The sequence below is a fragment of the Alosa pseudoharengus genome, unplaced genomic scaffold (genome assembly GCF_046254945.1).
Source record: "Alosa pseudoharengus isolate Yale_2024_CS ecotype anadromous, Long Island Sound unplaced genomic scaffold, YU_APseudo_1.1 YU_APseudo_1.1_scf_7, whole genome shotgun sequence".
Lineage (NCBI taxonomy): Eukaryota > Metazoa > Chordata > Actinopteri > Clupeiformes > Clupeidae > Alosa > Alosa pseudoharengus.
In genome coordinates this window covers 37,445,717-37,469,545 of record NW_027468859.1, presented here as the reverse complement: position 1 = coordinate 37,469,545, position 23,829 = coordinate 37,445,717, and the positions used below count along the sequence as shown (strand labels likewise).

The 23,829-nt window shown below is 41.8% G+C and overlaps 1 protein-coding gene across 1 annotated transcript in view; it reads right to left on the bottom strand.

The window, feature by feature from the left end:
- prima1 (proline rich membrane anchor 1) overlaps nt 1-23,829 on the bottom strand; it is a 37,196-nt gene that overhangs the window by 12,132 nt on the left and 1,235 nt on the right. The window contains exons 2-3 of the mRNA XM_076272412.1: nt 22,538-22,685; nt 264-393 (exon numbers count right to left, since the gene is read on the bottom strand). Coding sequence (XP_076128527.1) covers nt 264-393; nt 22,538-22,685 — 278 coding nt within the window. The remainder of the gene's footprint in view (nt 1-263; nt 394-22,537; nt 22,686-23,829) is intronic.

Sequence of the window (23,829 nt, the reverse complement as noted above, 5' to 3'; positions counted from 1 at the left end):
GTGTGTGTGTGTGCGAGTGTGTGTGTGTGTGCGTGTGCGCGCATGTGTATGTGTGTATGAGTGTGTGCAAGTGTGTGTGTGTGTGTGTGTGTGTGCGAGTGTGTGTGTGTGTGTGTGTGTGTGTGTGTGTGTGTGTGTGTGTGTGTGTGTGTGTGTGTGTGTGCAAGTGTGTGTGTGTGTGTGTGTGTGTGTGTGTGTGCAAGTGTGTGTGTGTGTGTGTGTGTGTGCAAGTGTGTGTGTGTGTGTGTGTGCACATGGCATACCTCTTTATGGCCTTGTAGCAGACAATGGCGGTGAGGAGAAGGAAGACAACAGAGGCACAGCTGGCGGTCCCGAGCACCAGCCACATCTCATCCCACCAGGGCTTCCTCGTGGGCTCCACGGGGGGAGGCACTGCAGCACATTTACACACACAAATCACTTTATTTATTATTTACACACACAAATCACATCTATATATTATTTACAAATTAATTACATTTATTTATTTACACACAGAAATAACATGGGTAACACTTTATAATAACTACACACAATTCATAATTTATTAAGCCTTTGTTACTTATTAGTTAATGGTTTGTTCATCATTAGTAAATTCTTGTTAATGCATAATTTATCATCAGTAAAGCATTTGTTCACACAGTTATAAATGGTTTAATAAATAAATATAAATGGCTTAATAAATTATGAATTGTGTGTAGTTATTATACAGTGTTACCATAATATGTATATAATTTACACATATAAATTACATGTATCTATTATTTACACAAATGTTTCCTAACTATTTCTAAATATTTATTATTTATTTTATTACTTACAGCCATTTACAGTGGCTTTACACTACAATTAATGTATATGAAAGCAAACAATTGACCCTGTCTTGTTAAGCATCTGGCTCTACTGCCTCAGGTAGCATAGGACCATCAAAGGCAGAGGGGGAGGCAAAAGACATAGAGACAATCCATTTTAAAATGGTTTAGCCTTTGAAAGTGGTTGATGATAGATGAGTGAAACAGAAACTCAGTTGGCTATTTTAGTGTTTCTTTTATCTCATGAATAATAAAAAGATGACAGGAAAAGAGAGATGGAGAGATAAACAGATGGCTCTTAAGTCACTTTGAAGTGTCTCCTCCTACTCTGAGACAAAAGCTGCTGCCCAGAGGTTGAGTAGCCTAAAGATAGCCAATGGTCATTTATGAGATAATGCAATAATTGCTGAAAGCTTTTATTGCAAAAAGATTGATAGGGAGCTCTCCCTGCATCACCTGAGAAAATATCCAGAGCACACCAATGCCGCACGAATACACTCTGTTGCGTGGCCTCCCTCATTTTTGCTGGGTTATTCAATTAAGCCTACCTTTACCTTGTCTAGTCATGCTGCAAATTGCTTTAGAAAAAATTTCACCTGAATGGCAAGTCACTAAGACGTTGTTAAAAAAGACATCATAGGATATCCTGGTTCCTGCACCCCATTTCCTGAGATGAAGACCAGAGGCTTACGACAGCACAGCATTGTTCATCATCTTCTACAATTACACAGATCTACTGTGTCAACCCTAATCAGTATTGTTTCTTTGTTGTTTCTTTCTTTAATGCCTAATGTATATATCATACTGAATGGTGCAGTGAAAACCCGAAGACACCAGTATCAGGGCTATTTGTGCCTTTATGATGTTTTGTACAGTTAAAACCATATTTTTCTTTCTATATCAGAGACCACCATGGAGCCATTACATCTCCCATGTGTTCTTCATCACCTGAGAGGACAGGTGCCGGGCTTCAGTGCTTTGCTCCCCTGACATTAATCATTCCCCCTATCCGAGAGGCGTTTATTTCAGGTCATTACACTGCCTCCTCGTCCAGAAAACGATTAGTGCTTTGGGGCACTCGTTGCTTTTTCTGCCACTTTAAAGTTTGGATGAGTTTTCTCTGTTTGGGGAGCGGTAGCACTCGTTTCATGAAGCGCGAAAGCTAAATGGCGTCATTAAAAGGGAGGGATAAGGGAAAAAGAGAGACAAGGCATCTGCTCGATGTCTCGCCTCATTCGTGGTCTAATCGCCTGTCAGGTCACATGAGTCTGTTTGCCTGGTTTCCAACATGTGGTGTTAATGTATCCTAGAGGTTTCATTTCATCCTTTTTGAGGGAGAGGAGCTGCAACTGGGTAGCCAATGTTACTACATGATAGTTAAATAACTGTTCACTAAATATCTTACATTTGATTTGTCACACATATTTTGCACCTGTTGTATCCCCAATTGGTTCTATCACTTAGGGACCATTTAAGATGAATTGGGTAAATATCTCCCTACAACACACCTGATTGACGAGCAGGCATGCTGTTCTTATGATGGATGATTGAGATACAGTCACAAATGTAATTTATGTCATAAATAATGTCATTTATGTAATAAATGTAGCATACGTGGGCTAGCTACAGATGCTGTCATGACAATATTTCCTTTTCCAGGAACCAGCGTGAAGTAGGGGTAATGTTAATACAACATTACTGCAACATTAATACAACATTAATGCAAGGTAGTGTCACCATCTGCAGGGTGTCACTACTCTCCACATTAAATCAGATTACATGTGTATGCAACTAATCACAGAAATATTCATGTCAACTTATTAAGGGCTGCTAAGGAGTAGCAGTGTCACAAAGGCATTGTTGGCTTTTAAGTTTATAGGAGATATTTTAAGTCGATAAAGTAAGTAACTCATATTTAGATTTTTAGCCGTATTCTATGGATGTTGTGGATAGAGACTAGGTGGGTCCCAGACTAAATTAGATTAATCAAACCGGTAGTCTCATGTCTTCTAATAATAATTGCCATTCTTCTAGACAGTAAGTTAAACATACTTTTTTCAAGGAACACCTTCAGAAAATGTATTGACAGTCAAGCGATTCATCTTTCAGCGCCGGTGGCATCTGTCAAAAACTTGATTTCCTTGATGCTGCCCCACAATTCCTGAAACACTTTTGTGATGCCATGCCATTTCCAAACATAAAGAACTCCTGTGTAAAACAGGACTTTAAATAGCGCTGGCTTATTTAAAATGAATTAATTGTGATTTAATTAATTTGCTAATCCGCAGCTAAATAGGCCATCCCAGACTACCCACCTAATTTGTCCAGTTAGTGCTTCTCTTTTCTAAATCTGTCACTAAGTGTCTCGTTCTGCATATACATCAAAATCTCATCACATTGTTACAGTGTCTTGTTATGAGACTCAGGATGTAGCATCTTATATGTAATTAAGTATACTGGTTACACACAAAATGTCTTTCTGCTCATAGGAGAATACACAGCTCCACTGTCACTGCCCTGTAGTATGATCTATAGAAATGAGTTGACTTAGTATAAATAATTAAGTGGTTGTATTATGGTACAAATCAGAAGTAGTAGTTTACGGGCAGCCGTGGCCTACTGGTTAGCGCTTCGGACTTGTAGCCAGAGGGTTGCCGGTTCGAACCCCTGACCAGTAGGCCACGGCTGAAGTGCCCTTGAGCAAGGCACCTTACCCCTTACTGCTCCCCGAGTGCCGCTGTTGTTGCAGGCAGCTCACTGCGCTGGGATTAGTGTGTGCTTCACCTCACTGTGTGTTCACTGTGTTCTGAGTGTGTTTCACTAATTCACGGATTGGGATAAATGCAGAGACCAAATTTCCCCTAACGGGATCAAAAGAGTATATATACTTATACTTACTTATACTACTTAGAATATTGTGATGAAACACTGAATCTATGAAACTCAGAGCAGGTGGAGAGTAGTTCCACACGAGTGCTTTATGGCAGAAAGTTCAGTCATACAGTTCAGTGCATGATGTGGCTAAAGCGTGCGCAATAATATTTAATCAGTTCATAGAGCTCCAGTTCAGTGGATGCTTAATCATTCAAGATAACCTTGGGCCAGCTTGTCTTTTGAAAGAGAAGAGCCTTTTTTTGTGATCTTCAAAGAACACAAACAACTAATCTAGTCTACGTGTCACTGTGACTCAGTAGCTGACACATAGAGGCACAACCGTCCCACTGGGCAGTGGACACATGCAGCGAGAGCTGGATGCAAAAACTACAAGTACAATGGAAGGATTAAGTCAAGTCAAGTCAAGTCAGATTTATTTGTATAGCGCATTTAACATGCACAGAGTGCAACCCAAAGCGCTTCACATATAAGACATTGTCATTGACACAGACTAACAAAGACAATAGATGCCGGACGGAGCGGCGTAGTCGCCAGCGTACCCATGACACCAAGACATACATTTAAGAAATAACAAACACAAAAGATGCCGGACGGAGCGGCGTAGTCGCCAGCGAACCCGTGACACCAAGACATACAAGACATACAAGAAACAAATTAATAAATAAAATAAATACAAATTAAAAATAAAATGAGTCCAATTTCCAAACGATTAATGTATTAAGCAGACAAAAACATCAGCAGAAAAGCTGGGTTCGGCGACAGTCTCACTTGATGGTCCTCCGGGCCCAATTGTACACAGTGACCGCAAAAACGGACAAGGAATGTACACTGACAGCCACAGAACTGCTCGCATGCTTTTGTAATAGTCACTCAAGCAAACCAAATACTGACTATAGAATATGCACAATTACATAGTTTCCAAATGTTTTATTCATGTATTTGCCTCCTATATCTCCCCATCATTACTGGGGGGCATATGGGAGGCAAATGCTTCATTAATTGTTCATGAACAATGAACAATAACATCCCCAACAGTTCTACAAGTACCATGTTGCCATTTGTAACTTCACTCCTTAGTTCCCCTCCAACTGGTGTTTGAGATATTGAAGAATGCAAACCAACCAATTTTGGCTGGATTTTGATTGGGTGGATTAGCAGCCATTTTCTTGGGTGAGACAAATGAAACTTTACTTTCTGCCCATGGGAACCACCTCAGAATTGGCCCATTTAATCACATAAAAGCAAACCGTAATAATAATAATTAAAACAAATCTTTACAGAAACAATAAGACTCTGCACCTCGGTGCAGCGCCCTCCGATGAACGTCAGAGACTCCAGTGCTCGGGCCCTAAAATTAAATTTCAGTGGCCCACCTCTGGTAATTTGCATCTTATAGTGACTGCTTATGTCATCTAGTCCTGTGCTGTCCCATAGTAACTGCTTATGTCATCTAGTCCTGTGCTGTCCCATACATTTTTCAGGCTCTGCGTTTAGAAAACTTTGACTTTGCTCAATAGCAGTGCATACACATACTGAACTAAAGAGAACCAAAAAGGAACTTAAAAAAATGGCAGTATTTGCAAAAAGATACTGAAGTAACAGTGTGGGCTGGCTATAAGGGCGAGGTCTTTGAATGATTGAAAGTGACAATCTAGCTGAGCTGAACTGTTGAAAGTGCATTCATGGTTCATAGGGTAAAAAAAGAACTTTCAGGTCCCAAATGGGGCAACTGTCTGGCTACTGTATTTCTTACCAAATTATAAACCAAAAAGACTCCCTGAGTGTCTCTATTAGGATGTCTGGTTCAAGATTGGTAATGGGAAAATGTAATGTTATAGCACAGTAAAATGGAAAAAAGACAATAGCTAGAGAACCTCATTTGACATTTTTGGCCTCAACCTAAGAACTTGTTCATTTGTATATAGTCCATGATGAGCCAGGGCCCCAAATTTGGGCCATCGGTATCATCTGGGGGGACAAATGCTATCATTGTTTTTTGGCAAGGTATACACCCCTAGTACTAGAAAAATCACGATAGCAGTGCAGGGGTGGTAGCGAAATCACTTTTTTCAGCTCATGAACCTACTGTACCCACCCCCAAAGATAAATTCCGTTTTTAAAATCTGGTGTATATCTTGTTTGTGCTCATGGTAGGGATATTGTCAATATGTTATAATATGGTGCTTGGTATCATTGGAAAGGGGGCCTTTTAGGCTTTCATTTAAGCCCAGTGCTGAATCTGTCTGACAAACACAGACGTCACATGACTTCTTTAAACCAGAAATAACCACATTTTCTCACAATTTCCGCCTAAACTGTATGCTTTATTTTATCCCTGTGGCTTGAAAGAACACCAGGGACACAAAACTCAACAACTTCAATACTCAAGGCACTCTGATGATAGTACTATTACTATTAGTACTAGTACTAGTACATACTATTTATTTGTGAGAGCCTTAAATTAGACTTCAAAATAGAATGGAGCCAATAGAATGGACAAATAGAATACCCTATTAGTCCAGGGCCAAATGGCCTAGTTTTTGAGATACCTCCACCCAATCATGTTTTTTATATTTTTGATATGTCTAGTTTATGAAATGGATTGTTGTATAAAATATTTTACTGCACAACTAACCATAATGGTTAATTTATCACTTCATTGTGTGGGCCAACGACCTGGGAACATACAGTCCAAATTTGGTGAGTTTCCGGTTTTGGGAAAGATTCAAATACCATCCAAAAAACTAGTTGTGCAGTAAAATATTTTATACAACAATCCATTTCATAAACTAGACATATCAAAAATATAAAAAACACGATTGGGTGGAGGTATCTCAAAAACTAGGCCATTTGGCCCTGGACTAATAGGGTATTCTATTTGTCCATTCTATTGGCTCCATTCTATTTTGAAGACTTGTGCTGGCTACACAAGTCTAATTTAAGGCTCTTACAAATAAATAGTATGGCTATATTGTATTGTACATTTTCTGAATCATCAGAGTGCCTTGAGTATTGAAGTTGTTGAGTTTTGTGTCCCTGGTGTTCTTTCAAGCCACATGGATAAAAGAAAGCATACAGTTTAGGCGGAAATTGTGAGAAAATGTGTGTTATTTCTGGTTTAAAGAAGTCATGTGACGTCTGTGTTTGTAAGACAGATTCAGCACTGGGCTTAAATGAAAGCCTAAAAGGTCCCCTTTCCAATGATAGCACCATATTATAGAATGTTGACAATATCCCTACCATGAGCACAAACAAGATATACACCAGATTTTAAAAACGGAATTTATCTTTGATGAGCTGAAAAAAGTGATTTCGCTACCACCCCTGCACTGCTATCGTGATTTTTCTAGTACTAGGGGTGTATACCTTGCCAAAAAACAATGATAGCATTTGTCCCCCCGATGATACCGATCAACCCCCCTGGCTCATGGACTAATAACATTATTTCTACATTTGGACTGTTGAATTTATAATGAATTGATAGGACAAATATGATGTGGAGTGACAGTCAACTCTCTATCTGTCCAGAGCAATTGGGATGACCTTGGTGTGTTTATCGTAACTTGATTAAATGTCATTTAGCACATGACACAATATGACATGACATGACAAATATGACATGCCTAAAATGTATGATTTTTTTTTTTTATTTCAAATGCTTTCCATCATTCAAACTCCAGTAAACAAACTTTGTTTTAAAAGTTGCTACTAAATTGCTGTGAGAGAATACCGAAAACCACAAACAACCAGTGTGGGCATGGGCCATAGCATTACACTTCTGAATCACTGGCCGCATTTGGCATTTGCCGGAGGTTTGCATTCTCAGAGTGCCCTCTGGTTATACATGTTATGCATATTGTAGACTATTCAGCTAAAGCATGCATTGCTAAAACACACAATAAATTAGCTGACGTGCTAATTATAACCTATTTTAGATTCTACAATTCTACTGTGCTGATGGCCTGACCACTTTGCTTTCTGTTTTACATAAGATAGAAACTCAAAATGGCCATTGCAATGTGCACGTGTGCGACTGGTGGCTCAATTTTACTGGAATAAAAACTACATGAACTGACATCAGCAGTTAATAAACACTGCTTGGCATAGAGGTTTAAAAAACATTGCATATGAGGATTTGCTGCAGTGATATTGCTATCTACATGCATAGCCTCCTACAGAATGGTCAACATCTTCCAAAGCACTATTGAAATATGGTACATTTACATCAGGAAGCAGTATGCAGGAGGGTAGAAACACGTGTGGAACTAGGCCTACTCCTACGCATATGCAAAAAATCGCAGGTGCGTCAGCTCTCTATCCTTTCCCTATGTACCACAGCCAGCATTAATTACCATGAATTTATCAAAACCTATGCTGGTGGGGGTGGGCTACTTTGGCTTTTAAGAACTTCATCAAGTCAGTGCATTCAATTTAACATGGGTTAAATGAGCCAATTTGAATATAGCGGTAACCAGTGGTGAAAAGGCAGGATTAAACATGATCTCTACTCTCGCTGCATGTTCTAAAGCTACATGGTTCTGGTGTAGGAAATCACACTTAAAAACATTACTCGTTACAGCACAGTACACTTCAGCAGTTCAGGGAAAGGCCTACCAAACCTGGTCCTCTTACTCATCCAAAGTTCTTAATTAAAAGATCTCTTATCATCACTGGCATCTTGCAGAGCCTCTTCCCAGCTCTGGTTCAGATGAGAGTGCACTTGTGGGAACACTTCCAAACTGGTCTGCTCTGTAGCTCCCTACCAGTTTTGGCCTAGTCACTGTCTGCTGCATTGATCTTAAGGGCACTGCCATTTCACTTCATAAACCCTGAGTATTTATTAGCGAGGCATCCTCTCTCAGGGTAGGAACCCATGCATCAGCAACTTTGAAAGTTTTCCCCACTCTAAATCACCCAGACGGATTCCCTTGCCCTTCGTAATTGCAATTGATTAAATAGCACAAACAATCTCTCTGTTATAACTCACAGAATAAATATTTGCAGTGGTGAAATGAGCCGGTGTTAAATGGGAAAAATGCAAACACCCGTATTGATTAATGGATTATGGAGATTTTCCTGCTTGAGAGACTACATCTCTGGGGAACAATGCCGGCCTTTAACCTAAGCACTACGTCTAATTACCGTAATTGGCTTAAGTAAACATGTCCATGATTCTCCATGAGGGTCCAGAGCTGCATGGAGCTTTTCCTCAGACACAATGCAGAATAGAAGTGCTGGGGAAGTTTTTGATACGAGTTCCCCAAAAATTATTCTATTCCATTACAAATACTATTCTATGAAAATGTTTGACTAGTGATTGGACATGCTTATTAGAACCGAGAACGATGGCTTGTGGAACATCATCTGGGTCTTCAGTTTAATCCTCCTCACTCATCACTGTATCCCCCAACTGCCCCCATCACAGGTGCAAAACACACCCTCACGCTTCCACACACACTATAACCATCTGCAAGTAGACAGTCACCAGATGGCAGTCTTTTTTTCTTCCTAACATTCACATCAACACACACACACACACAAACCCGTACAAAGGTACATAGAGGCATGCATGCAAACACGCTCTCACACAAACACACACACAATAAATCCATCCTCTGACAAGACACACACACACACACACACACACACACACAATTCACTGGCTGGAATTTCAATGTGGAAGCTTCTCCTAAGTTAAACAACACCCAAAGTAGCTTGCCGGTGCTAATAGTCACTTGTAAGCGCATATGTGTGAGTGAGTGTATTAAGGTTAAAACAAATAAGAATGCAAAGACAGAGACAAGAGAGAGAGAGAGAGAGATGAAGACAAAAAGAGAGTGTAGGAAAGAGTGAGGTACAATTAAGTGCAAGTCTGTGTGCCAGCTCAGCTTTGCTGTCACCGTCCATCTCATCCACATTTTCGTGTCTCTCCCTGCTCCCTGCAAAACCACAGACTAAAAAGCTGTCCGCCTCAATTGTGTGAGCAGCCACTCATTCGAAGTGACTCGTGCATATGTCTGAGCTGGACGACGAGGCCGAGAGCCAGCAGTGAAGGGACTCATCTGTGCTAATGAGGGGTGTCCGAGCTCCTCCGGCCGTCCCGCTTCGTGAGATGGGCTCCATCTCCAGTCTTATCAGCCAAATCCCTGGCTTGCTGTCCTCGCACGACTTTGTCAGCCTCAGCTGCCCCAACACACGGTCTGTCGACGGCTGAAAAAAAATGGCTGCCCTCGAAGATGGCCTCCTGAGGGCACAGGGTGTCTGGCTCGGCTGAACGCAGTAATTGGGCTGTTTTGCCTCTCCGGGGGAATAAAGAGATGAGAGGGAGACAGAGAGGCTGACAAAAATATGACGCCAGGGAAAAAAAGACATTTGAAAAATAACTGTTAACTTGACGTTTTGACATTTTTGATCCATGCAAGGGTCAGGATCAGTTTGTTGCCTTTTTACCCAATTGATTTAGTTTCACACTAGGTGCAACCTTTGAACATGTCAAATCACAGTTCACATTACAAAGAATGTAACTACACCAACTGACATCTACAATCCTTTTGGCATCATACTGTTATATACTAAAAATATTGACAGCATGCATGGTTCAATGACTTGAATTTCCCCTTGGAGATCAATAAAGTATCTATCTATCTACTATCTATCTATCTACCTATCTATCTATCTATCTCGATCTATCTCTATCTATCTCTCTATCTAAACAGGAACCAATAATGAGACTATATGTTGAACAGGACACTGACAGAAACAGAGGTGCATGTGAAACATGACTTAATGTTTCAGAGAACAGCAAGACATATGGCTCAGTTCAGAATGGCAGCAAACAAGCCATGGCTATTAGATTAGGCTATTTTTATACCTGCCACCGAGGTTGATTGGGTTAGAAGGCTCTAGATGGTTAGGCCAAATTGATTATGAAGAAGGGGACCTGATAGTGCCCAAGACAGTTAGACAAAGACCAGCCCTCTCTGCCCTCAGTGGTCAAAAACCCTTGATGCAATAACCTCTCACACTCATGTATGAATAAGAGAAGCACTGAGGTCATTTACCTTTCCCCACTCGACTGGGGCTGCATGTTTATCACTTGTGGGTCACATTCCCATGAGATATGTTTCTCTATTTAGCACAGGCTTACATCCAAATGTATTAAACATAAGGCCCTGTTGTTCGAGGTGCTGTCGGTAGGAAAGAAAAAATTGCTTGAGTTATCCTGCTAGTAGATAGCGCAGCCAGGCGGCTACAAAGCTATGCTATGGGGCCAGATTTTAGACTGTGCTTGTGACTCAAAATGTAGTGTTTTGTTAAAGAAAGAATGCTCGTCAAAGCTCTTTTTCCATGACTAAGACAAGGTAATGACAAGAGAGCACCAACGTTATCAAACACTATCAACATGCAGACAAAACTAAAATGTAGCTATAAAACTGACAATATCCCTCATTTCGGTTAACAATATATTTTCCTAAATTAGATTGCATTGGATGACATGTGCAGTAATTTGTTTTTTTTCTGCTGTGTGAATAATATCAGGATCAAGTGTAAACAGTGTTATGTTGAGTGCCCTATCAAGTAAATTAAAATCCCATTCTTAAATGAAATTTTTTCACATAGATCTCTGTTTCTAAAGGTCACCGAGTGCTGTCGATACGAAAAAAATTAAAACAATCGGTTCTACCTACAGTAGCTCTACCATCTGGTTGTCACAGAACCAATGTAACCTGTGCTGGGTTGACCGCGCGGCTCAGCCCTACCCTCACCCGATCTCAGCACCTCAGATCTGGAGTTGAGTGCACTAGCAAGTGAGCTAAATTACCAGGGTGCTAGCAGCTCTGACTGACACATCTCTTAAGGCATAGGCCTACTGCACGTACCAACTGGCTACCATTACACTCACCCTCCTAAACCTCAGTCTGATGTGGGAATACTGTGTTTTTACTGTATATTCACCACATAACATACAGTGGGGCACAGTTTCACTTATTGTAAATGAGAACCAAGAGAGAGAGAGTACAGAAGAATGAACAGAACAGTTAAATGATTAAAAAAAGGTTTTAATTACTGTAATATGAAAGCTATTTTCAAAATGCATGGTACGTTGCCATGTTAACATGGTAGTTGTTGCTAGGGTAACTAACTACTAATAACGACATAGATATCTGGGTACCTAATTTTAATAATTGTATGCACAGAACACATTTAAATATAAGTGCCATGCAATGCAAATATAAATGCCATGCAATCCCCAGATAATTAGTATAAGTATATATACTCTTTTGGTCCCGTGAGGGAAATTGATCAAGAATTCACCAACTACCACTTTGGATCCAGGTGATTTCCTTAGCTTTGCATTTGATCCAAAAAGTATTGATTCTCTTTTGCTGAGATGAGGAGCTTGTATTCACATACCAAATACTGACTGAAGTTCTAAACTACGTCCGCCTTATTGCGATGAGACACTCAAAGAGCTGAATCATCTGTATAAAGGTACAAGTTCCAATCACATGCTGACTTTATGTCATTAATATACAGTACAAAGAATAGTGGACCTAAGATGCTTCCCTGTGGGACCCCACAGTTAAGTGGAAGAGGTTTTTATATAGTTCCACTCACATCTACCACTTGTTCTCTGCCCCTCAAGTTATACTGGATCCATTGTAGAGATTGTATGCTTGGGTAGTTGCTATGTTAATCATGTTGGTTGCTAGGTTTACATTATGGAAGTGGTTGCTAGGGTAATTGAGATGGTTGCTAGGGTAAATATGGTGATAAATGTGAAGCCTAGGGATGACAGTACAGTGCTATGGTAATTATTGTTGGTTGCTATTGCTGTTGCTAGGTTGACATTATGGCATTATGGTAGTGGTTGCTATGGTGTTGCTAGGGTAATTGAGATGGTTGCTAGGATGCTAGGGGTAGACATGGTGTTTGCTATGCTAAATAAAGTAGTTGCTATGCTGGTTGCTATGGCAATCATGTTGGTTGCTATGGTGTTTTTTTATGTTGATATTATGGTAGTGGTTGCTATGGCAATTGAAATGGTTGCTAGGGTGTTGCTAGGGTTACACCTAGTATAAGTATAAGTATATATACTCTTTGGATCCCGTGAGGGAAATTTGGTCTCTGCAGTTATCCCAATCCATTAATTAGTGAAACACACTCAGCGAAGTGAAGCACACACTAATCCCGACACAGTGAGCTGCTTGCTACAGCGGCGCTCGGGGAGCAGTGAGGGGTTAGGTGCCTTGCTCAAGGGCATTTCAGCCGTTCCTACTGGTTGGGGTTTGAACCCTCCGGTTACAAGTCCAAAGCGCTAACCGGTAAGCCACTTCTGCTCAAACCTGGTGGTTAGTATGGAGCCTAGCCTACCATAATTATTACCTTAATTATTACAGTGCATGCAAATGCACTGTATGGTAGCATTTTATTTCATTCTGTATTTATCTATGGGCGTGTCAGCTGACAGTATTTTTCAAACATATCCAGATAATGCACAGGATAAACCAAAAATATATCATTAACACAATGTACATTGTACCACACGTCAATGAAATAACAATACTCTGAAAATGTCTGCAAGCAATTGGTCGGGCAGCCATGGGGTCAGACCTGGTTTTGTTGGTTAAAGTTTTTTTTTTTGCAGAATCTTGTAGATTAGGGGTAGCTCTTTAAGATTTAGGAGAGTGCCTAGTGATATCCCTTGAGCAATTTCATATATTAACCCTTTCTTGTTCAATGTGCTGAATATAAGGCGAGACTCTTCAGGTAAATAGGGTAAAAAATGTAACTAGCAGATATCACTATGAAACTTCCCCAGTTGATAACTTACATTAATATGAAAAAAAAATGTATTAAAAGTTTTCTGTAATTTAATGTTTAAATATGAAAAAAGCCCAATGTGCCAAAATTAAGAAAAACAAAATAGGAAATACCTCTAATTTCAAGGTGAGTAGGCCTACTCATATCAAATGCAAATCAACTCAAATAAAATTTACTAAAATACAGTGTTTTGTGTGATAGTTATTCAGACAATACTACATGCGTTCAAATTTGGACAATTTAACCCTTTTCTATACCAATTAATGCATTTCTGTATTTCAGATAACGTCAGTAGTAGTCAAGGAGTCATGGGGTCAGACCTGGCTTTGTCAGTTATTTATTCATTTATTTTTGCTTAGACTTATTGACTTGGGGTGGCTCTTTAATATTTAGGAAGGTGCCCAGTGATATCCCTTGGGCAATTTCATATATTAACCCCAAAAGCCCTATGTGCCGAAATCATGAAAAAAATAGGAAATACCTCTAATTTCAAGGTGAGTACACATATCAAAAGCAAATCACCTCAAATAGAATGTACTAAAAACAGTTTGCCGTGTGATAGTTTTCAGACAATACTTCATGCATTCAAATTGGGAAAATGTATCCCTTTTCTATGTCAAATAATGAATTCATAATTTCAGATATCTCCGAATATGTACACATTTCCTCTAGTATTAGTTTTGAGTAGTTCTGGCTCATTTGTTCTTGAACATCCTACAGTACCTTAAAACATGCACAGAACATTGTGCAGGGCACACCATTAACCTGGAAACTGCATCTTAGAGCTACAAGGGGTTTCACTTATGCAGCCACATCTGATCATCTCCAAAATATAGTCTGGTGCAAGTTTGACATTTTAGACTGGTTGGGCTCAGTAACGAATCAATGAATCCTTCTTGAAATGGCAGTTGAATTTCCAACTGAAGTAGCATTCCTCGGTTTCAGGCTCCATGACTGTGAACTCTGTACCAAACTAAAAACTCTCACTTTAATATCCAAGTATATATACTATGTCAACTAGGGATGGGAATTTAAATATTTCAGTGGAATCAAAAATCAAGCCTGGAATTTTTTTTAAATAATTTTGTTTTTAATTAGTCAGACTGACCTGTGTGTATTATCAGGCCTTAGTATTTTAATGCATGTCTATGGATCAATACTTAAAAATTAATATTCTCTTTTTGAATGACGAGGTTAGGCTCTGAGCATAGACTACTACTGCGATAAAGAATAAAAAATAAATGTATATTTTATGGAAACTAGAACAGTAGTACAGAGCTAAAGTACATCAGCTAAAAGAGGGCAGTGCAGGCTAACAGTAGTCAGTTACATAGCTGTAAAGTACTGTAAACCTCCCTCCCAATACCTTAAGAGACGTGCTAGCACTTAGATGAGTTTCCTCTCCCACTCTGAGAATGAAATCTGCACTTCAGAAGCACTTACTCACTTTAACCCACAAAACCAGGTTCACCTAAATTATGGCATTTGGCTGCCGGACTAAATCAAAACAGGAACACTTTTAGTTTCCTCTCACACACATTAAAACATTATATACTTATATTATCTCATGTCCTTTTTTCCATCCACCTGGAACAGCACCTAAAGCATTTTACTCCAAAAGTGAGGCCATCCCCTGCCACCTTGACAGAAGTTACTCATGTGTCTGCCCTGCTGATATGCTAGCGGAGTGGTGGTGTAGACGTCAAAAAAACAACTTGGTATAAGGTGACTTCAGCTGTGGTGTAATTTGAAGCCCTGTAACATTACTGGCTGTCTAACAGCAGGCCATGGCGGCACCCACGGCCACCTGATCTTTGGGTATACCTTGGTTCTGCCTGTTAAGATTAGCTTCTGACAGACCGGGCATGGGCGGATTATGAACTTTTGGTCCTAAGTTCAATCAGATTCATAGCCTACATCCTGATTTGTTGATATTGAGGCAATGATTCCATGCAAAGGCTTGGGCTTCAGGGCCCCCTGACCCCTTGGGCCCCTGGGCCTGGGCCCGGTAGGCCCGTGCAGTAATCCATCCCTGAGACCGGGCCTTGATCAGGGATAGACCAGACGTCAGGACCTACATGTACTGCAATCTGAGATATACAGTATTTAATATTGACAGAGCTCAATCTCAGGCGCTGAACCCACATAATACATGCTAAAATTGTGATGAAATGCAAATCTAAAATCAAAATCAGTGATGAGGAGTCTAATGGTGTCAAACTGATTCCATTAGCGCAGCACGTCGGTCAAAGCTGAGCATGGTGTTGTCTTAGACATAAATCACATAAAAAGAGGAAATGGAACGGAACTCAGCCTTTTTTTTCCTCTCTGGGCTCAAACAAGGATGACAGTTTCAACCCTGATCACCGACGGCTCGAGAAGGGCTTGTACTCACACACACACACACACACACACACACACACACACACACACACACTCACACAGATGAAGAAGAGGAGGGCCCTTCACAGTCACGCTTCCCACATGAAGGGGGAGGGATGGGGAGTGCTAGGACGGGGCTGGGTGGGGGGAGTGGGTGGGATAGGGTGCTCCCTGGAGGGGAGGGGAGAGAGCAGACGTGGGTTCCCGTGCCCGTGGGCGGCGGCTCATCCGTGCTCTCGACAGTGTGCAGCTGAGCAAAGGTCGCCATGATGCCCGCGGCATCGCTGCCTCCCCCAGCATCAGCACCGTGACAGTTAGTCATTCTGGAGAGGCAGGGAAGTGTACACATACTGTATGCACATGGGCATACAGAGATACATACTGATACATGCACACCGTACACAGTCATGGATATTAGCACGCACCTGTACACACAGAGGTACAACACACACACACACACACACACACACACACACATATATGTCCCCATGCATGCTAAATAATACACAAACTAATTTGCACAGAGCCAACACACACAAATGCTTCAGCAGAGTAGAATTAATTTACAGAAATGTGATTTGCTGATGTGTAGAATTTTGGATGAGGATGGCACCAAGCCATTGCCCTAATCACCTTCTCTGATTGGGGTTAAATGATTTCATACCAGTACACATAGCTGTGGCTATTGAGTTTAAGTTTCCCCAGCATCTGCAAGGCCCTAGATTTAAGACAGCTTAACTGAACTCAGATGCTGTATATCAAATGTTGCATATTTAATGCGGTAACATTAATGGCATGTATATAAGCAGACATAAAACACAAAATGTCATGTGTTCTGAAATACTGAAAATAACATTCTTGCTTGTTTGTGTTGTGTTGTTTTGTTTTAGCTGACCACAGTAGATGCACACTCTTAAAAGCAGACCCCCCCCCCCCACCCCCTTTCTCACTGTTCATTTTCCCCAAAGGGAGAGGTGGGGGGGGGGACTTTGGGCACGGAACAAAACATTTGCGCAGACTGCAGGGCTTTTAGTGGGATTGCAATGTGCTGCTCAGGCATCTGTGGAGGGCGAGAAAAGCCTTTACCTCCTCATGCATTCACTACACTCAACCAAGTGCCCAATTTAAGGCTTTGCCATAAATCAGTATTGTTCCGATATGAGTCTGAAGGCAGGCTGATATCAGCGGCTTTTTATTTACTGTAGCTGTTGTGACTGCGAGCGCTGAGTCAACCTACTATAAATCTTTACAACACGTAGGAGAATGTAGGGCGTGCAAGCCGGGAATACAACACAATATCCACATATGTAGAACAAATAGGAGAGGAGATGAGCTGTGGCTAGCCTTTTTAGCTAGGATTAGCAAACACACAAGATATGCACAGTCCGATACCTAACACAGGAACCTGTACTGAGTATTGAGGTAAATAGCTTTGGGCAAACGTTTAATGCTAGTCCTAAGCTTGTTATGATTATATAAAACATCCTCAGCATTCTTGAGCATCCCAGTAGTAGGTCCCAGGGTAATTAAGTCTCCATAATGGAGAGTGTTTATAGACTGGGCTTAAAGGGAGCTGTTTTATGGACACGTCTTGGTCAGCCTCTGGCCCCCTCTCTGTCCGACGGGTCCCCTTCACCTGCCGTCTGTCGACTTCCTAACGCAATCTTAGAGACCGAGGCTCCCAGCCAATAATTGTCAATCTGCTAATGCGCTTCTATTACGGATGTCCTCCAGGACAAGCTGGGCCAGAGTGCAGGGGGATCGATCGGCAGCCCGTCAGCAGAACCGACTCTCACTAAATCAGAGCAAGGGGAGAGGAAGGAGCCCCCAGGAGATCCTTTGAAATGGCAGCCAACTCGGAGGCTAAGGGGGCTGTGGTGGCAGAGGCTCAGGGAACCCCATTTGTTATCTGGCAGCTACCTACCACGTCCCACTACACATGACCATGCTCCTCTAGGTCCACTACACTTGACCATGCTCCTCTAGGTCCACTACACATGACCATGCTCCTCAAGGCCACTACACATGACCATGCTCCTCTAGGTCCACTACACTTGACCATGCTCCTCTAGGTCCACTACACATGACCATGCTCCTCTAGGTCCACTACACTTGACCATGCTCCTCTAGGTCCACTACACATGACCATGCTCCTCTAGGTCCACTACACTTGACCATGCTCCTCTAGGTCCACTACACATGACCATGCTCCTCTAGGTCCACTACACATGACCATGCTCCTCTAGGTCCACTACACATGACCATGCTCCTCTAGGTCCAGTACACATGACCATGCTCCTCTAGGTCCACTACACATGACCATGCTCCTCTAGGTCCACTCATGCAAAATGATGCCGGTGATGTCAGTAGTACAGGTTCAGTAGTCCTAGTTCTGATTGCCCGTGTCCACTCCACTTTGAGGCCTCAGTGCTAATGCAGTGTAACGGTACTAAAAGCTATTTCAGGCAAATGTAACATGTTGCTACGCTGTTCTGTCAGTCTACAAATTAACTTGCAACTACTTCATTTTACACTTCAATTATACTGGCATGGTGTAATGAAAACACAATGCATGAGTGTTGTCTGGGCCATCTGCAGCACTGACTGGAATTGAGGAAACTGGAATTGTACATTCCCACTTGACAACAACAGCAGTAAAAAGCTTTTTTCAGTTAGAAAATTGCCTTTTCCATTTAAGAAACTCTACAATTTGATTAGTTGTATAAAGAAAATTAGGCATCATTATTAGAATGGCTTTCTACAGCAAGAAGTGATGGGCACCCCACAGACCTCTTCAGTACTTCTGTGTTGAACTTACAGAGGACATTTTGCCTCTCACTTGCTTGGGGACGTATCTGCATTATGAATGAAATCTACTTTGTGTCCCCACAGTAGTAATGAGTAAGGCATATTCCATGTAATGTGTAACCTCCTTTCATAACACATTGGATTACATAACGTTTAACCATCCTGCCAGTGGTTTTCTCCAGAGCTGCAATACTGTGAAAGGAAAAAGGCTTGTGTTTGTGCACCATGAGCACTGAACCTATGACCCTGGGCTTGCTAGCAAACTTAACTGATTGGGTTCAGTTACAGGAGAGAAATGCATAAGTAAAGAATCTTCATAATGTGCTGCAACAATATTACATGCCCACAGTGGAGCCATATGGGTTGTTCGGCTCCATTAAGTAGTATTTTGCTCTGCGGCACCAAAAGAGCTTTGAGCATGCGATGTTATCTACTACTAAAGAGAGGCCATGACTTCTCAGATTTCCACATTGGCACAAGTGACACCTTACTGATAGCCTACAGTCTTACTGAACACACCTGAACTCCAATGGTAGAAGGCGTTTAGCACTCTTGACCATCAGATGGAGCATCCATGAGACAACACATGAAATCCAAATGATAGTGATTAGCAAGAATAGTGGACAATTCTTAATCATCCCACTTAACACAATTATGAACTGGTTAGGTTTCAAATGTGGCATAATATTTTATTTAAAATAATAATAATAATAATAATAATAACGTCTAAGGATCTAAGTGATATCTGGGTGCTGAACTATACCCTTCAAAACACTGTAGGTGTGTCTGAATTTAGCTGCTCCTTTAGTAATTCCTTTCCACAATAGGATTATACTTATATTTATTTAATTACTCAAAGCATTAGCCTAAAGAGAGGCATGAAGGCTCTCACTGGGGGTATACACCAGTCTTATGGTTAGCTGGGAAGGGCTGTTTGCAGTCTCTTACAGACTGCAGGGGCAGAGGGTGGGGAGCCAAGATGACAAGTCTTGGGGGAGGAGGCTGACACTTGGAAAAAGAGCACAAGGCTCAGTTTGTCATATCACGGTAAATACGCATGTGCTTTCTTCATCATAGGAGTTGGCACAGATAATTTCTAGTGGAATTAATTACAGATATCTAAATGGGATGAGAAAAATAGCTGAAGTATACCATACTATTTTGCTGAAACTTCATAACAACATAATAGCAGAACTGCTCAGTCAGTCTGATAATGGATATATATCTACAACCTGAAGCCATATTGCTGAGGAAGGTTATTTATACATACCCTATGAAAAGAAATGAGAAGAAATACAAGCATCCCAGTCTGTAAATAGAACTTGGCCAAATATATGACAGACTATGATTCATTTGTTGAAGTTGTCAATGTAAAACATCCCACTGCTCAATGATAACGCTTCAAGGGTGCAGGGTTTCCGAGGCTCATACAACTGGCAACACCTCCTTGTGGCTAGCTGAGTTAGCCATGTGTGTAGTCAGCCCTGCATTCCCTTTTTTGGGCTTAAAGCAGCCATCTTTCACAAGAGCCCAGGAGCAATTCTGTGTAATCTACTTCCCCTAATCTACGACCTCAGCAGTTTGGCTAAAAATAGATGACTAACTGATCAGGCGATAAAACAAAAGCACTCCGTCTGTGACATTCTGAGCACATTTCAGAGACATGTACACACGATTGTAATACAAGTGCACCCAAAGTCAGTAATTTCCTAAACCATTTATTGGTCTCGTAAGCTTTGACTTGTGTTGTGTTCTGACCTTATTCAGGCAGATTTAGATGAGGTGTTGACAACATCAATGCGAAGTCTAGTGTTGTTGCAGACCTTATTTTCATGCTATTTTCCCTCTCAACGTTGTCAAATCAGAGACTAGTTTGGTCACCCGAGGCAGGGCAGTCACTCTCGAGGCCACAGCTCCCCACCACATATGACAAGGCACATTTTCTCCAACCTGACTGCCGCTGGGACTCATTTTGGATGTTAGAGCTCCCTGCAGCTGAAGCAAACTTCTGGTCTAATCTTTTTTAAGCGAAAGGGCTGTAAGATTTAATGTAATCTGCCTATACCTCCCTTTCTGATAAGAGGCTGTATCTTTTATATAGTGCTTTCCTCTCCTCCCTGCGGAAACATCTCGGTTAAACCATTTATCACACCCTTGATAAGTACAGGTGTAGGAGTTCTAATGATGTATAAGTTCCTCATGAATATTTGGATAACTTAAGGGGGGGGGGGGGGGGGGTTGCCCAGAAGGCAAGGCCCACAGACGCTTTCAGCTGGATATTTATCAAAAGCCCTGAAGTCAAATCCTCAGCACTTTAACTGAGAGCAGTGCAAATATTCATTTTGTTCAGAGGACAGAACCACAAAATCTACAGCACAACCAACAACCTTGAATTTGGTCACGTACCCAGAGCCCAGACACAAAGCCAGCTTTTGAGTAAATTCAGTGAATATTTCTTAAAAATGGAGACCACACAAAACAAATAGATAGAAATCCTATCTACAGTTCCTCCATCAGTAGTCCTTGGAATTGGTGTGCTTTGGTCCACCACATGTGTAATTCGTCTTGAGAGCAGTAAAGATATTTTCTGTCAGTTTGAATATATTTGGATTAATTCTGTCTGATGCATAATATCAATAAATTATAAAGAGTTTGTCCCTCGCACTAGATAAATGGTGCCCTTCAAGTAGACGCCTAAAGTGATTGATCCAAAAGAAGCCTGCAGTAGATTGATTACACCGCCTTCCCCTTGCTCAGAATTTATTGATCAGGCACTCTTCCACAAATATGGCTCTGTGGAGATGCCGATGACAGATTTAAAACATAAACTTCAAGTAATAAACTGGATTGAGCTCGGTGTCAACAGAAAAAGCCACATACTTTATGGTCGCAGATGTAATTCAAGGGGAGGACAGTTGGAGGCAAATGAAAATGGTCTTGGTCCAGAAAGGCAATTTATTAGTCAGTAGCCTGGCACCCAAGAGGAGGCAGGAACTTCCTGGAACCATGTCAAAAAATGGAATACAAATTGCAGTGCAATAGCAAGGCGGATAGAGCAGCTCATGAGGAGACGTCGATGCACGCTAGAAATAACGGGGGGCTATATGTGACCATCACCTCTGACTATAAACACGTTCACACAAAGCATCTTATATGCGGTGGCTAGCTTCCCTTAAACAGACACATTGTGCTGGAGACTGACAACCACCTTTCAAGGTGTGATACACAGGCAAGAAAAGTAATGTTGTTGTTGTTGGCCATTTTTCTGTGTTGTCTCCCTGCTAAAGTGATGAGACTCCCAGCAGGCAGCAGTCCCATGCTGGGGCTCCTTTAGGACAGCTGGGTACTGCTGGGTACTGATTGCATCGCTATGCTCCAAAACCAGATTAGCCTGAAGCGAAGACCATGTACCATTTTTTTTTTTGGATGGGGGGGGGGGGTGTCATTTTTTCATGCCACAGAGAAGAATATAAGGAAGGGTAATGGACTTACTGTACTCTGCATACGAACACCAAACATTTTAGATGTGGAAATTAGCATAACCGCTCATGGGTTCATCTCCAAATGCAGGGCTCTTCAGAGCCCATGTGGAGAGAGAACATCTAAATGCATTTTTCAAGAGAGAACATCTAAATGCATTTTTTTCTGACTACATTTGCTTTCAAGCTGCTCTCAGGTCAACGTATTTCAACACCGCCACATCGGTTAATAACAAAAAGCATTTGAATGATTGTGGTTTCTCTCTTTCTATCTATCTTTCACCAAGCCTCTCAGGGTGACGCAACCATATCCTGGGCTGAAGGAGTGACACTTACCAGGGAAGATGATTCTGGGGGGCGGAGGTGGCGGGGGTGGGGGTGGCAGAGGAGGGTAGTGCCTACACTGGCACGCCAGCTGGCACTTGGTGCCCACTGTGTCCGTTACAGTCCGAGAGCATGACCTCTGTGGCTCTCCCAGAGCAAGCTGTAGAGAGGGGCGGTGAAGAAAAGGGGAGAGGAAAAACAAATGAGAAATGAAGAGTTTGTTCACACAGCAGGACATACAACGATTGTTGTCCAGATTGATGACACAGGTGCTCCATGTGTTTGCCGTCGCTTCGCTGTGTCGCTCTACGACCTCAGCCAGTGTCGATCTTTCTTGAGTTTGTGACGACCTCCATCACTGCCGCACCTCATCTCTCTCTCTCTCTGTTCCTCTCACTCTTACCGCTACAGGCCGTCTGTGTCTTTATGTTTTGCTTATCCTAACTCATGTGCTCCTACTCCACCTCTGTGTTGTACCAACTCCTGTTTCATTCTCTTCCTACTCTCACTTTTGGTTGCAGTCACACACAACACACAACACACACACACACACACACACACACACACACACACACACACACACACACACACACACACACAACACACACACACACACAACACACAACACACACACACACACAACACACACACACACACACACACACACACACACACAACACACACACACACACACACACACACACACACACACAACACACACACACACACACACACACACACACACACACACACACACACACACACAGACATTTCTCTCCTCCAGTCTCTCACTCACTTAATTCCTCTCCATGTTTCTGCCTCTGCTTGTCTCTCACACTCACTCCATCGCCATCTCTCTCTCTCTCTCTCTCTCTCTCTCTCTGTGCACTCCAGTGCATGAGTTGTTCCCTCCCACTGGTGAAGGCTAAGAGGCTGTGGGGGCCGAGGAGGCTGAGGTCTCTCCTCGGTTGCTAGTGGTTAGAGAGTGCCCACACACGCTGTGGTACCCACCACACGCCTCTAAAGGCTTGGTAAGAACACAGGGCAGTCCCTCATCTCTGACTCTGCCTCTCACCAAGCACCAAAGCGTGGCAGAATACTTAACACTAACACTCTCTCTTTGCTTGCACAACAGATCATAACACTGCAGTAACAAAGAAGCCTAATGCGAGACAAAAACTGTTAATGCTAGGTACACAATCACACAATGGGGGATTGTGTTGGTTAAATTTGCCATGGGTAATGGATCACACCTTTTTAGTTAGTGCTAGTGGTAACATAGTGTTACCTGCCAGCTACTTGTG